General features: G+C 35.5%; 1 protein-coding gene across 1 annotated transcript in view; it reads right to left on the reverse strand.

The window, feature by feature from the left end:
* LOC132666288 (uncharacterized) overlaps positions 1-15,918 on the reverse strand; it is a 175,568-nt gene extending 159,650 nt beyond the window's left edge. The window contains exons 1-7 of the mRNA XM_078446785.2: positions 15,910-15,918; positions 15,250-15,273; positions 14,768-14,791; positions 14,441-14,467; positions 13,962-13,982; positions 13,493-13,513; positions 711-731 (exon numbers count right to left, since the gene is read on the reverse strand). Coding sequence (XP_078302911.2) covers positions 711-731; positions 13,493-13,513; position 13,962 — 43 coding nt within the window. The 5' untranslated portion in view covers positions 13,963-13,982; positions 14,441-14,467; positions 14,768-14,791; positions 15,250-15,273; positions 15,910-15,918. The remainder of the gene's footprint in view (positions 1-710; positions 732-13,492; positions 13,514-13,961; positions 13,983-14,440; positions 14,468-14,767; positions 14,792-15,249; positions 15,274-15,909) is intronic.
* Positions 15,919-16,626: the final 708 nt, after the last annotated feature.

Below are 16,626 nucleotides of genomic sequence, written 5' to 3' on the forward strand. Positions count from 1 at the left end.
AGTATTTTGAAAAACCCATTGATGGGTAAGATTTTTCTCACTTACGCTTTGTTTTCTTATTATTATTCCTCTCTTCCCATCATTTCTTTGGGATGATTGTATTGGTTTATCATGATCATTACTGTGATTCTTGTTGGCTAATTACTGTTCATTATGTTCATTTTAGAAAGGTTTCTCTTTTCCCTGTAAGCATAAGTATCTTAGGGCTGGGTGACCATATTTCTCACTGGGATGGAGGCACTGCCAGACTTTTCGAGTCCAGATTAGATTCCCAGCCTCTGCTGCTCATTAATTGTGGGATCATGGGCAAGTTACTTAGTTTCACTATTTTCTTCTCTTTGTAATAGGAATAACAATACTTACCTGATATAATGTATACGCACATATAAGGCCCTGAATAAAGTCCCTGACACACTGTAATTACTGAATAAGTATTATTTATTATTATACTACCACCATATTAAGTACCAATTTTAATTATAGCCTCCAAATGGACATGGATAGTTGAAAATGGAACAAGTCACTGGAAATAGGAATAAGAAAACAAGAAGCTAGAAGGCAAAGAATGCTGGAAATATTAATAAAACCAGAGGCAGGAATATAAATCTTAAATTTTGGTAGATTCACACTAAAAACAGGACACAAAAGGGCCTCTACATACCATAAAACACCAATGATAATAATGTAATTGAGAGAAACATGGGACTTACTCTTAGATTTCTCAGGTCTTGCTTTAATAAAAAAAAGACAAACAAACAAATTAGTGTGGTTGTCTGATGAAACAGAAACACATTTTCACTGACGTCATTCCAGTAGAAGCATCACACACTGAACAGTAGTGACAAGGGGCATTTGCCTTGGGAATGTTCTGGAAGGAAGGATACAGAGCCAGTGACGGAGCTCACTTTTCCCTTTCCCATCTAGGTCTCTGATTGTGTGAAATCAGGAAATGTGTCGTATCCCAACCTATTTTAATTGAGTTACTTTCTTTCTCTTCCTCTGTCATTTTTCTTTTCTAATCTCTACCCACATTCTCCATCTCTGCAGTTCTTGCCATTGTTCCTTACTTGGTTTGCCCATACTGTCACTCCCTTCTATGATAGCAGGTTCTATCTTCTCTTCATCAAACCCCACACTCAGCATGGTCTCTGAGAGAGCAGACACTTAACAAATCTTTGCTGAATCAAGGAAGAAATTCTCCCTACTGTAGCCAGCATCAGGTTGCTCCCCCTTTCCCTCTGTTCTCTTCAAGCACCCATTAAGAAGGTTCTGTGCCTTGCAGGTGAAACAGGTACGGGGTATTTGAAGGCACACAGTGATCTCTGCTATAAGATGTATGAGGGTGAGCAGAAGAGACTGCTGGGAGAGGGGTGATCATATGACGTTTTGTGCCTAAGCCCTGGAAGGTTTTCCGCTGTAAGATTTTGAAAACTTAATCAGACCAGGAACAATAAGTTCCAAGTTATGTTTTTGTTTTTTTGTTTTTTGTTTTAAATCTAGCAAGAGTTGAAATAATTAATACACATTTGGGGCAGCTTGTTCTTTTTTTCTAGGAAATCATTAAAAGGGCCACGTATGAAAAAAACAAAGCAGAGATCACATGACAAAGTGAGATTTGAAAAGGAGATATCTGATACACTATGACTCCAAGTAATCAAACTATGTGTAAGAATGGAAAACCCACAAAGATTATTGTTTTCTTTCTTTCTTTTTTTTAAATTTTTTTAATGTTTGTTTATTTTTGAGAGAGAGCATGAGCAGGAGAGGGACAGAGAGAGAGGGATACACAGAATCTGTAGCAGGCTCCAGGCTCTGAGCTGTCAGCACAGAGCCTGATGCGGGGCTCGAATCCACAAGCCATGAGATCATGACCTAAGCTGAAGTAGGACGCTTAACCGATTGAGCCACCCAGGCGCTTCTAGATTATTGTTTTCTATGTATGAACTTGGATTGTGCTAATGGTGAAAACTGTTCCTTGAGTGTGTAAGAATGTGTGTGTGTGTGTGTGTGTGTGTGTGTGTGTGTGTGTGTATTCTTGTTTACAGTTGAGTAAGCAGCAATTTCACTGAAGTAGTGTTATGAGACTGAACTCAATCTGTGCCGTTTTGGAGCTCAGGTTATAAGTATCAGTGCAGAGTATGAAAATTTTATTTTTCTTGGACCCAGCACCCTGAGGCACTCTGAAGATCAGTGGCTTTTTCATGATGACCTGCCTTCTCTTTGAGATATTGTAAAAAATAATAATACCTCAGGAATCAATAATCATACTACCTATCATGTAACATTTGTCATATTTGTTCCCAACTTTTCTTCTAAGAAAGAAAATAATACAGGGATGGATAAAATTCCTTTGAATCACCAACCCCAGGTTCATTTTCTTCCCTCAATTATGAGTTCAATGTATATCCAATTATTTTTAAAGGTACTTTCATATATATGTGGATACTTAAGGAATATGGTGGGTTTGAATATTTTTGCTTTAATTTGCGTGTCATCTTTTAGTATCATTTTGTATCAAGAGATGTCATTTTGCATCTGGTTTGTTTCATTCAACAGTATGATTTGAGATGTTGATTATATACACATAGATACGTAGTTTATTTTAAGCTGCTGTGTATTATCCTATCAGCATACATATGTTAATTTATTTTTGACTTTTGATTATTAAAAAGTCACAACAAACATCTTTGTACGTGACATTTTATGTACATATGTATGACTTTAGTGTTTATACCCAGAAGTAGAATTCAGAGTATGCTTTAGATTTAATTTAGATATTGACAAATTGCTGTTCAGAGAGAGTTGACACTTAACCACATATCTCAATAAATATTTGATCTTGTCAAGCTTTAAAATTTTGGCCAGTATATTTTGAGAAAAGCAATATCTCATTTTCATGTTGTATTTTTGATCATTAATGAGATTTGGCAATTTATGTTTATTAGGCATTCAATTTCCCTATTTTGTGAACTGTTTATTCTTGTCCTTAAGTCATGTAATTTATTTTTCTTACCGATTGTGGGATTTCATTTATATTCTTAATGCTGTATAACATTGATAACTATGCACACTGCAAAAATTTTCTCTCAACCAACTCCCTCTTGTCTTTTAACTTTGTTTGTACTGTGTTTGGTCCATAAGAAGTTTTGAGTTTTTGTTAGTCAACATTTATTTTACCTTTTTTTCTGGGTATTTTAGAAGGAAGCCTCCTTCCTATCTGAGTCATATATCAATTCTATTGTGTTTTCTTAAATGGTAATAGATATTTAGGTATTTAATTCAGCTGGATTTACTTTAGGAAAGTATGAGGTAGAACATCTTTTGACCTGAGACTAATTATTGAATTCTTCATCTGTTATGAGCTCAACTTTCTCATACAATAAGGATCTATCTCTGGGTTTTTGATTTTGTCTCACTGATTTTTTTTCCAGCTTCACTGAGATATTATTGACATATAAACATGTAGGTTTAAGGTGTACAATGTGGTGGCTTAATACACATACACATTGTGGTGAGATTACCACAATAAGGTTAACACTTCTAGTCCCTCACATAATTACCCTTTGTGTGTGTGTGTGTGTGTGTGTGTGTGTGTGTGTGTGTGTGTGTGGTGATAACATTTAAGAGCTCAACAATTTTCAAGTATACAGTACAGTAATGTTAACTTTGGTGACCATGCTGTACATTAGATCTCCAGAACTTATTCGTCTTACAGCTGGAAGTTTGTACCCTTTGACCACCATCTCCCTATTTCTCCAACCACACTCCAGCCGCTGGCAACCATTATTCTACTCTCTACTTCTGAATTCAGCTTTTTTGGATTCCACATATAAATGAGAACATATAGTATTTGTCTTTTTCTGTCTGCTTATCTCACTTAGCATAATGCCCTCAAGGTCCATCCATGTCACAAAAGGCAGGATATTCTTTTTTAATGGCTGAATAATTTTTCAGTGTGTGTGTGTGTGCGTGTGCATAGACCACAATTCTAAAATTTATAATGGTATCATAAATGGTAATATATATGTACCCATTCATCTGTTGATGGACACTGAGATAGTTTCCATGTCTTAGCTATTGTAAATGACCCTTACAGTACCACATGCAGTGAACATAAGGGTACAGATATCTCTTTGAGATAATGATTTTATTTCCTTCAGATATATATTTGGATATAGGATTGCTGGATCGTATTGTAGTTCTGTTTTTAATTTTCTAGGAACCTCATAGTGTGAACTACCAACAGTGGACAAGGTTCCCTTTTCTCCATAACCTCACTAACACTTGTTTCTTTTCTTTACCATAATAGCCATTATAACAGATGTGAGGTGATATCTCATTGTACTTTTGATTTGCATCTCAGTGATGTTGAACATCTTTTCATGTACCTGCTAGCCATTGTATGTTTTCTCTGAAAAAATCTCAATTCAATTCTGCTACTCATTTTTAAATCAGAATTTTTGCTATTGAGTTGATTTCTATATAATACATGAGATATATGAATGAAATGAATCTGTTATCAACTAGGGGGTTTGCAGGTATTTTTTTTCTAATTCTATAAGTTGCCTTTTCATTTTGCAGATTGTTTCTTTTGCTATGCAGTAGCCTTTTAGTTTGGTGTATTTCCACCTTTTTATTTTGTCTATGTTAGGGAGTTTTTCCCTTGATTTTCTCCTAATAATTTTACAGTGTTTGCTCTTATCAATTTTGAGTTTATTTTTGCAAATGGGGTAAGATAGGAGTCTAGTTTGCATGTGGATATGTTGTTTTCCCAGCACCATTTATTGAAGAGACTATCCTTTTGCTTTTGAATATTCTTGGCTCTCTTGTCAAATATTAGATAGCTGTATATGACCGGGTTTATTTCTGGGCTCTCAATTCTATTCCACTGGTCAGTGTTTTATGCCACAACATACTGTTTTGATTACTATAGCTTTGTAACAGTGTTTCAAATCAGGAGATGTGATGCCTTTCAGCTTTGTTCTTCTTACTCAGGATTCCTTTGGTTATTCACAGTCTTTTGTGGTACCATACAAATTTTAGAATTGTATTTTCTATTTTTGGGAAAATTGCCATTGGAAAATTGATAGGAATTGCATTGACTCTATAAGTGGCTTTGGGTAGTATGGACTTTTAACAATATTAATTCTTCTAGTGTGTAAACACATGATATTTTTCCATATATTTATGTCCTCTTCAAGTTCTTTCATCAGCATCCTGTAATTTTTAGAACAGATCTTTGACATTCTTGCTTAAACTTATCCCTGAGTATTTTATTGTTTTTGATGCTATTGTAAATGGGATTGTTTCATTTTTTCCAGATGTTTCATTGTTAGGGTATAGAAATGCAACTGATTTTGTGTGTTTATTTTGTATCCAGCAACTTTACTGAGTTTATTAGTTTTAACAGATTTTCAGTGGAGTCTTTAAGGTTTTCTGTATATAAAATCATATCCTATACATGCAAGACAGTTTTGCTTCTTCCTTTCCAATTTGAATGCCTTCAATTTCTTATCCTTAGCTAATCACTCTGGCCAGGACTTCCAGCACTACACTGAATAGGAGTGGTGACAGTAGGCACTCTTGCCCTATTCTTGATATTAGAGGAAAAGCTTTCAACCTTTTACTATGGAGTATGTTGTTATTTGCGGTTTTTCCTATATGGCCTTTATTATGTTGAGGTATATTTCTTCTACATCTAATTTGCTGAGAATTTTTATTATGAAAGGATGGTGAATTTCATCCAATGCTTTTTTTTATTTTGCATTTCTTGAGATGATCGTATGATTTTTATCTTTCATTCTATTAATGAGATGTATCACATTTATTGGTTTGTATGTGTTGAGCCATCCCTATATCCTAGGGGTAAATCCTACCTTATCATGGTGTATGATCTTATAAATGTGATGGTGAATTTAGTTTCCTAGTATTTTGTTTAGATTTTTTGCATCTTTTTTATCAGGGATATTGGTTTGTAGTTTTCTTTTATTATAGTGGCTTCATTTGGCTTTGTTGTGAGGTTAATGCTGGCCTCATAAAATTTGAGTGTTCCTCCACTTCATCTTTTGGGAAAGAATTTGAGAGAGATTAGTGTCACCTCTTTTTAAGTGTTTGATGTAATTGACCAATGAAACAATCAGGTGTTGGGCATTTCTTTGTTGGGAGGTTTTGATTACTGCTTCAGTTTCCTTACACATTATTGGTCTGTTCAAATGTTATTACTTCCTGTTTCAGTCTTGGTGGGTTGTATGGTTCTAGTAACATCCACCTCTGCTAGGTTATCCAGTTGTTGACATATAAATATTCATAGTAGTCTTTTCTGATCTTTGTGTTTCTGTGGTTTCAGTTGTAATGGCTCCTGTTTCATTTCTGATTTTGAGTCTTTTTCACTTATTCTAGCCAATAGTTTGTCAATTTTGTTTATTTTCTCAGAAAAATAGCTCTTAGTTTCCTTGGTCTTCTCTATTGTTTTCCTGGTCTCTATTTATTTCTGATCTTATCTTTAGTATTTCTTCCCTTCTGCTAAGTTTGGCTTAGTTTGTTCTTTCTGTAATTCTTTGAGGTGGAAAGTTAGGTTGTTTGTGGGTTGTTTTCTTAACATAGGTGTTTTTCATTATGAAACTTCCCCCTGAGAACTGCTTTTGCTGCATCTCATAAATTTTGATATGTTGTTTTTCTACTTTTTGTCTTATGATATTTTTTGGTTTGCCTTTCAATTTCTTCTGTGACCCATTGATTATTCAGCAGCCTGTTGTTTAATGTCCACACATTTGTGAATTTTCTTGTTTTCCCCTTAGTGTTGATTTCTAGTTTCACAGCATTTTGGCTGGAAAAGGTATTTGATATGATTCAGTGTTCTGTGTTTGCTAAGCCTTAAATTGTGACCTAAGATGTGACCTATATATCTGGAGAATATATGTGTGCACTTGAGAAGAATGTTTATTCAGCTGTTGGGTGCAATGTTTTGTATATACAAATGTTTGGGTTCATTAGTCTAAGATATTATTTCAAATCCAGTGTTTCCTTATTGATTTTCAGTCTGTGTATGATCTTTCCACTTTGAAAGTGAGGTGTTGAAGTCCCCTACTATTATAGTATTATTGTCAATTTCTCCCTCTTAGTATTTGCTTAATATCTGTTAATAGTTGCTGAATATATTTAGCTACTCCAAAGTTTGGTGCATATATATTTATAATTGTTATATCCTTTTGAAGAATTGATCACTTTATAATTATATAATGAACTTCTTTGTCTCTTGTAATAGTCTTTGTTTAAAGTCTATTTTGTCTGATAGAGGTACAGCTACCTCTCTGTTCTCTTTTCATTTCCTCATGCATGTAATGTCTTTTGTCATCCTTCACTGTAAGCCTAAGTGTATCCTTAAAGGTGAAGTGAGTTTCTTATAAGTAGCATATACTTGGGTCTTATTTTCTTAATCATTTCTGCTTTATTGAGGAATTTAATCTAATTATATTTAGGGTAAATATTGATAGGTAAGGATTTACTAATGCCATCTTACTGGTTTTTTGGCTGTTTTTTTTTAAGCCCCTTATTTCTGTATTCCTCTTTTGCTGTCTTTCTTTGTGAATGGAAAATTTTCCCAAGTGGTATGATTTGATCCCCCTTCTCTTTATCTTTTATGAATATACTGTAGGGTTTTGCCTTGCGGTTATCATGAAGCTTACATAAAACATTTTATAGCATTCTATTTTAAGCTGATATTTTCAATCCTGTACAAAACTCTATCTTTTTATTTTCTCCTATAGTTTATATTTTTGATATCATAATTAACTTCTTCATATTGCATACCCATAACGAATTATTGTAGCTACAGTTACTTTAATACTTTTATCCTTTAAAACTTTATACTAGATTTAAGTGATTAACACACCACAATGTATTAGTAATAGAATATTCTGAATTTGGCTACATGCTTAACTTTATCAGAGTGTCTTATATTTTAGTATTACTAATAAGTAGCATTTCATTTCACCCCGAAGGATTCCTTTCAGAATTTCTTGTAAGTCAGATATAGTAGTGATGAACTCCTTCATTTTTGTTTGTTTGAGAGTCTTTCTCTCTTCTTCATTCCTAAAAGGCAACTTTGCTGTGTAAAGTATTCTGGTTTGCAGTGTTTTCCTTTTAGCACTTTGAATATATCAATCTACTTTCCTGGCCTGAAAGATTTATGCTGAGAAATTAATTGAAAGCCTTAGGAGGATTCCGTTTTTTTCTCTCGCTGCTTTTAAAATTCTTAGTATTGGGGTGCCTAGGTGGCTCAGCCAGTTGAGCATCCAACTGGCACAGGCTCATGGTTCATGGGTTTGAGCCCCACAGTGGGCTCTGTGCTGGTGATGCATATCCTGCTTGGGATTCTCCCTCTACTCTCTCTCTGACCCTCCCTTGCTCTTTCTCTCTCTCTCTCTCTCTCTCTCTCTCTCAAAAATAAATAAATAAACTTAAAAAAATAAAGCCATCATAGTTTAAAATTAAATAAAATTCTTAGTATTGATTTTAGATATCTGTAAATAATGTGCCTTGGACAAGAATGTTTTGGGTTGAAATTTTGAGGTGACTAACTAGCTTCATGAATTTGGATTTCCAAATTTCTTCCCAGATTGGGAAGTTTTATGTCATTATTTCTCTAAATAAGCTTTCTGCTCTTTTCCCCCCTCTTTTTCTGAGACTTCAAGAATGTGCAGATTGTTTCTTTTGTGTCCTGTCAGTAATTCAGGTGGGCTTTCTTCACTAGTTTTCATTCTTTTTTTTTTTTTTTTTTTTTGCTCTTCTGACTGGATGATTTCAAATGACCTGTCTTTTAGTTCACTATTCTATACCTTCTACTTGGCTGAATTCTTACGGAGCCTCTGTATTGAATTCTTCAGTTCAATTTTTTCTTCAGCTCCAAGTTGTTTTTTTAAAATGGTTTCTATTACTTTGTTGAATTTCTCACTTTGTTTATGCATTGTTTTCTTATTTTCAGTAGTTGTCTATTCTATAGTCCACTGAATTTCTTTAAGATGGTTATTCTGAATGTTTTGTCAAATAGTACATAGATTGTCATTTCTTTAGGGTCAGTTATTGGATTTTTATTAGTTTCCTTTGATGGAGTCATGTTTTCTTGATTAATGATTGTTGTGGCCTTGTTTTGGTGTCTATGTATTTGAGGGAGTAGGCACCACTTCCAGTCTTTACAGAATGGATTTGGCAGCAAAACTCCACCATTCAGGCCATTAAGAGATTCTGGGTAGGCCTGCTTGTGATGCCATGAGCAGACTTGCTGCTAGAGTTTTCAAGAAAGCAGATCTGGTTCATGGGTCAGCAGATAGGTAAGCCTGTTTTTGGGTACATGGAGACCAGCCAGGTACCTGGGTCTGTGGGAGCAAGCCTGGGCCTGGTCCTTGAATGTGATGAAGGGACTGTGACCTGGGTCAGCATGGGCAGATCTAGATCCTGTGTCCATAGCTACCAATCAGGCATTGGTAACCATTGAGTTATGTCTAGCGTCTTAGTCCGTGGATGTTGGTCCAGTACAGGAATGGGCTTGGAGCCTGGTTTCATGGGACTGGGTGTGGCAGCTGGGGTCGAAGGGAAATGGCTCAGTGATAAGGCTGTCCTGGAGTCTCAGGCCACAGGAGCTCACCAGTGCTGGGGTGTGTGGGGAGTCTGATTCATGGGAGTTTATCAGGAGCTTGATGCCATAGGAGTTTGTTGGTGTGTGCCAGAGTGAGCTGAGGACCTGAGGACTCTCCTCCCCTAAGTGTCTCCCTCTCTGCTGGGCCACCTGTGCATGAAAGAGGGGTGATGTGAGTAATGTGAATCTGTCTCTCCTTCCTTCCTCAGTGGGTCTAATTTCTGTACTTTACCCAGGTGCTGTAGTCCCTCATCTGGAATCCTTGGCTTCTTGAAGGTATTCTCATATGTGGATAATTGTTCACATTGCTGTTTCTGGAGAGACAAGTGCTAGAAATTTCATTGCTGCCATTTTGCTGACGTCACTCTCCTTTACCCCCACTGGTTAGTATACCTCCATTGATTAGTTTTTCTTATGCTAAGACCAGATGCATTCAATCACTATAGTGTTTTAAATGACTTGATAATCAAATGAAATACCTAGGGTGAGCCTTCCCTCTTGGGAACTTCATGTTTATAAATATGTGATTTATTCTTGGATTGTTTTTCTCTTTTATATGAATTATAGAATGGATTTGTCAAGATCCACAAAAAATCCTGTTGGTGATTTTATTTGAATTTATTGAATTACAAATTAGTTGGGGGAGAATTAACATTTATATGTTGAATTTCCCTGTCTTTAAAAATAGTTTATCTATTTTCAGGTCTTATATTATGTTTTTTAAAGGTATTGTCAAAAGCTAGAGGCAAAGTGAACGCCTAGAAATATCTTTCTCTTCTTTCTTTCTTTCAAGTTGCAATGCTTGGAGGGAGACTTGATTCAGAAGAACTGCTCACATAAATAAAAGATACAGCAGGAATATAAGGGGAACAATCTACAAAGTTGTAGTCAGCTTTCTCATTGTTATCATTAGCAAATAAATGAATTCTGCATTATAATTATATATTGACAAAGGTCACTACCCATCTATATGTATTGACATTGTTAAAGTCAGCACTAAAATTATTTCCATTAGGGAGGCAGCAGTATAGAGCAAATGGGCTTAAAGTTTTATTTTAGGTCCTTGTGCTAAACTGAGCTATTTAAGAGTAGACAAGACCAGTTGGATGGATGGCTTCTCTTCTGTCCCTCCCTTTTTTCCTTCTTCCTTACTTCCTTCTTCCTTCCGTTCGCCTACTTTTCTTACCTCCCCATATTTCTCTCTCAGTTTATCTCAGGATATAAAATTTTTTCATCTTGTGTAATGTCAAGTGCTCAGGCAAAATGACTGACCTGGCTAGGTTAAAAAACAAGGGGTTCAGTTTGCTTTCTCAATATTTGTCATGCTCTCTCTATAAGACAACACATTTTTTAGAAGTTTATTCTTAGGAGATTTATATTTTGCTTCTTTAGTGAATGGTATAATTTTGTTTTTAAATTCTGTTTTCTGAATTGCTGTTGCTGGCATAAACAATGTTTTAAGTTTTGTTTGCTGTTTTGTTATGTAGCAACTTTGCTGACTTCATATTAAGTATTAGTAGTTTGTTCATTTTTTGTAGTTTTTATGCAGATAATCATAATCTGAAAATAATGATGAATTTCTCCCTTCTCTTTGTGTCTTTATATCTTTTGCCTTTATTTTATTGCACAGGCTGGTATAAATTGGTAGTAGTCATCTTGTTATTGATTTTGACTTGAGTGGCAATGCTTCTAAAATTTTATTTCTTAGAATTTTTTTTGTTATATATTTATTTATTTTGAGAGAGAAAGAGCAGGACTGGGACAGAGAGATAGGGAGAGAGAGAATCCCAAGCTGACAGCACAGAGCCTGACATGAGGCTTGATCCAACAAACCGGGAGATCATGACCTGAGCCAAATCAAGAGTCAGGTGCTTAACCAACTGAGCCACCTAGGCACTCCTTGTTTTTTAGAATTCTTAAGAATGATAAAGGAATAGATCTCCTTAATTAGATTAAAGAAGTTCTTATCTATTCCCTTTCAAGAAAGTTTTTATTTCTTCCAAAAAGAATTCTGGTTAGGATTCTGTGTTGAATTTTATACAATAATTTTTCTTTATTTTTATAAATGATCATACCTTTTCTTTTTTATCCATGAATTTAGTGAATTTATTGATAAATTTTCTATAATTTCTATCATAGTTATGAGTCATTAAAAATAAATTCTGTATCACTGTGTTTATGATCGGTGTAACATTGCACTGTTTATTTAGGAAATTTGTATCTGTGTTTCTAAGTAAAATATGTCTATGCATTTTTTTCTTACAATCTTTGCCTTGCTTTGAAATTAAGGAATAACAACATCATAAAATGAGTTGAAGTGAGTTTCATTTCTTTTGTATTCTTTGGAACAGTTCCAAATATAGGAATGATTTGTTCCTTGAAAATTTGTTCCTTGAAAGTCCTTCCCTGTAAAACTATCTTTTCTGGGGCTTTTTAGGTGAAAGTTTATTTGACTCACTGTTCATTTTATTTTCTAATTATGGATAATTTGGGGGTTTTATATTTCTTTGAGTCAGTTTTGGTAGTTCATGTATTTTTTTAATTGGTAATTTTGTTTTTAATGTATTCCCATAGAGTTTTTTAGTGTATTCTTTTATGATTAAAAAAATTTTACTGTGTATGTAGGTAAGTTCCTTTTTTATTCCTACATTTGTGTTTTTCCTTTTTTTCCTGTTTAAATTTTCTCAACAAAATGCCAAGAACTTAATGTTCGTTTCTCCTTACAATGTTTTCCTATTCAGTTTCTGCCCCCTTGGAAATCATTCTACCCCATAGGACCTCTTTTTATGCTTAAGCTCTGCTGTGTACTTTTAATGATAAAAATACATAGCAGCCAAGACCAAAACAGTCCGAAAGAAGGCACTATCCTTTAGTGCCTTTGTTCTACCTGTTTTCCCTCTCCCAATCCCTTGGGTTTTGGATTTTAAAATTCTTTCCTTCTACCCTTTCTGGTGCCTCCACTGAAAAAAGACACTAAATTATTTCAGTTTAGCTTCTGGATTATAATTTCTGGCTGCGAAACCAATAATCCCTTCTGCTGAACTCAAGTGTTCACAATTGTAGGGTCTGTTCTCAAACATGGACATCTGAGGTTTCCAACCTCATCCTTGGGTCTGCGTCATTGACTCCATGGGCTCAGTATTTTCATCTGTCAGTGAGACTGTTTAGCTGGTCATCTTCCTTGCTCAGGACTCAGAAAGAATGTGTAGAATGTCTATGTTAACAGTTCCAAATGTGTCCTGACATTATTGAAAAATTTCAAATGCTCTAGATATGTGTTCTTGTGTGGAGAAACTGGCTGGAGCTGAGTGGCAGCCACCCTCTTTAGACTGTACATGATCTTTCCACTATTCCCAGGTGGTGTTCTTCACCTGTTCATTTTCATTATCTGCCTGGGCTCTGTTGGCATCTGAATATTAGTCTGAATTAAATCTTGGGGTTTTAATATTAATGTGACTTAATTCCAGTCTGAGGAACCCCAAGGGATATTGGTATTATATAAAAATCATTTGTAACATAGATATGAGGACCAGATTTGAATTATAGAATGTAGGACATAGTGTTAAAGGGGACTTCTATGTTAAATACCACCTTGTTGTCAGTACTTGATCTGGTTTAAATATTGAGTCACTGTTGGTATCGGTTTCCTGGGAAGTTGAGTTAATAACTGAAGTAATGGGAACTCCTACAGTTATGAATCGAAAAGATTGTCTTGCAGTTCTAATTGGGAGGCCTGTGGGTAATGTGAAAGCAAAAAGTATGGAGACATGAATCTCAATCCTTGGTGCACTTTAAAAATATAATATCTGTGCTCAGAAAAGGTCTCATATTTGACAGGCTGAGAAGTAAAGAACTTACTTGAGGTTCTTTGTGAAATCACTAAAAAAAAGCAAAAAAATATCCATTAATTTTTCTTAAATAGAGAAAACATAGTATTATCTAATACATTCCACTGGTGTCTCTGAGGGGAGGACTTGGGTAGACATACGAGAAAGCATACTTTCAGGGAACACTCAAAAATCTCTCTCCATTTAAACATCCTTTTGGACTTCCTGTCTCAAACTTTTTGCCTACCCCTGCTATTTTTTTTCAGGGTTTTTAGTATTTTTCAGGTTTTTGTTGTTGTCAACCAATGCTACTTTACTCCTTTTCTTTTAATCAGTATTTTCTTAAATTGTCTATACTATAGGGGGAAGCTGGGTAATAGCTTATTACCCAGAATGCAAGAGCAGTGAGAAACTCAAATCACTTTAACAGAACAAAGTTCCTTAGACTTTGAAGAAGACTGCACAGAGAACTATAGTAGAGAAACAAATATAATACTTACTTATTGGTGCCAAGGGCAAACCTTAAACAACAAATTAGATATCAGTGAATAATTGTTTGAAAGGAACAAATATCTTTCTAGGGAAGCATATTTGTGTGGTGAAGAAGTTTGGTAGTCACACAGCTCTTGGTTCAAACTGTTGTTCAGTGAGCGTGTTCTTAGGTAAGTATGTGGCTTCAGTTTCTTAGCCATTACAAAGAGATCAATTGATTTACCCCAAGGATTAAATGGGATATCATGTAGTAGTTAAAGCACCTATGTCGTTCTTATCACTGAGGAGATGCAAAGTAAACATATGCTTGATATTAAGTAAATGTAAGTTTACTTCACAGGATAAGCAGAAAGCAAAGGAAGATGAGAACTATGAGTCTCAGGTGGCTGCACAGGGATGAGAAATGAGTAGGGTAATCACAGGTTCATAGGCCTCATAAAGAACAACAACAACAACAGAAAACAGTAAAAGAACAGACTGAACTTACCACTGTGCACTGAAGGTGGTGGACCAGCTGAAAGACAGAGAAGTATCTTTACAAGCCTTTTCTCTCTCACTATTTTTTTCCTCTCTGTGTAGAGAGTTCTTGTTCACTAGGTCATTATAACAATAGGGACAATGTACCCTTTGGTCTTCATTTACTTTTAATATAAATCAGCAGGATTTGAACTTTCCAAAAAGCATTAATAACCATGGGATTTGGCGACGGGAAGGCAAGTAGTTTAGGAAGTATGTACCCATGTCCAGAAATGCCAACATTGTCAGAGAAAGAAGTTATAGGACCCCACAGTGGAGGAAACATGGAAAGACTTACTGAGGGCAGGTGGAACTGCTCCCTCTGGAAAACAGAACAGAGAAAATTGTTATCTCCTTTTCTTTTTTTCCTCATTCAGTTTTTCAATTTGTCAAGTCCCTTATAACATGTCATTTTTAACTTCTGGGAAATGTTCCCCTCTGATCTTTATTTTGTATGTAAATCATAAAATTTTCATTTCCAAATGAAAAACTGTTCTTCTTACATCATTTTTTCCTTTTCTGTAGATCGCCTCTCATTGATGGTCTTTATAACGAAGCAAAACTTTTTTTCTTTCCTCTTTATGTTTATATAAATCAGTAGTGTTAGAACTTTCTAGTACATCATTAATAACTCAGAGGGACTTTGACAATGAGAGAAGCAAGGGGCCAAGAGTTACCTCAAGCCCTTCGCATACCATCATGTCCAGATAAAGAGGTCTTGGACCTCACTAGAAACCAATTGAACCCTGTGACAGAATTAAATGAAAACACAAGACTTACTGTTTGTGTGAGGAGTTGATTCCACTGAAAAATAAGCAGAAAGATTTCTTATTGCACCCTCCTCATTTACTGTCCTATTCATTTTTTTCTAGTGATGTAGAAATTGGTAAATTTTCTAGTGATGTAACTGCTTGAAAAGGTTTTCTGATCAGGCGTATCTGAACTTTCCAGAAAACTTAAAATCAGCTGGTGGAATTCTGGTTAATGGAGAAGCAAAAGCTAAGAAAATGAGTTTAAAGTTCCTATACTTGAACTCAAGTTTTAATATATATCACTGGACTTTGGTAAGTGCACAGCAAAGAAACAAATATACAACTTACTAACTGCTTGAATAGGTGACCCAGCTGGTAAACAGAAATATTATCTGCATCTTTGTTTTCCCTGTTCATTTTTTTCTCCTTCTATATAGAGAGGGTCCCTGACAGTCTTTAGAGCCATGGAGAAACTTTTTTCTCTGTTCTTTAATTGTTATGTGACTCAGTGAACATTTTAGAAACTTATTAATAACCTAGTAGAATTCTGAGTAATGGAAAAATAGGGGTCAAGGAAATAGGAGCTTTGAACTACTGCGATCCCAATGTGGATGGACACATTTTTGTTCAAGTAGGTCTGTTAGGCACTGCTGGAGGTAATTGAGTTCCATCATGAAAGGAGACTTACGAGAGGATTCTGTAGCTGAAAAACAAAGAGAGATGTTAGTGAGGAAAGGCTGCTGAAATTAGTTTTCTGCTAGTTTTCTGAGAGGGAATATCAGAAATGCTCACGGAGGGAGCATCAAACCCTTATAGGTATTGCAGTGCACAGTGCTGGGGAACACAGCTGCCATCATGCCTTGTGGGATTCTGCCTCCTGCTTAGTCTGAGAGGCTTCAGGAAAGGGAGATGATTTTTCTCTTCCCCTTTGCAGTGACTGGTAACTGCTTAAAATCCTACAGGGGACTGGTAATTTAAACTGCTGTTTTTACTTTTCTTCTCCCTATTTCTGCTATCCTGTGTAAACTTTCACATATCCACACACTCGTACAAATGTCCTCCCTCCTTTGTTGACAAGTCATAATAAACTTCAGATGTTTTCATCCGATTTTTTTATTTATACAATATATATTATTCACAGTAGTTTGGGTTATTAAGTGGGGTTTGTATTCCCCTTCTTTTTAAAAAAAAATTTTTTTTAACGTTTATTTATTTTTGAGGCAGAGAGAGACAGAGCATGAATGGGGGAGGGTCAGAGAGAGAGGAAGACACAGAATCTGAAACAGGATCCAGGCTCTGAGCCATCAGCACAGAGCCTGACGCGGGGCTTGAACTCATGAACCGCGAGATCATGACCTGAGCCGAAGTCGGATGCTTAACCGACTGAGCCACCCAGGCGCCCCTG

This window comes from Panthera onca, chromosome B2 (assembly GCF_046562875.1).
Source record: "Panthera onca isolate mPanOnc1 chromosome B2, mPanOnc1 haplotype 2, whole genome shotgun sequence".
Classification (NCBI taxonomy): Eukaryota; Metazoa; Chordata; class Mammalia; order Carnivora; family Felidae; genus Panthera; species Panthera onca.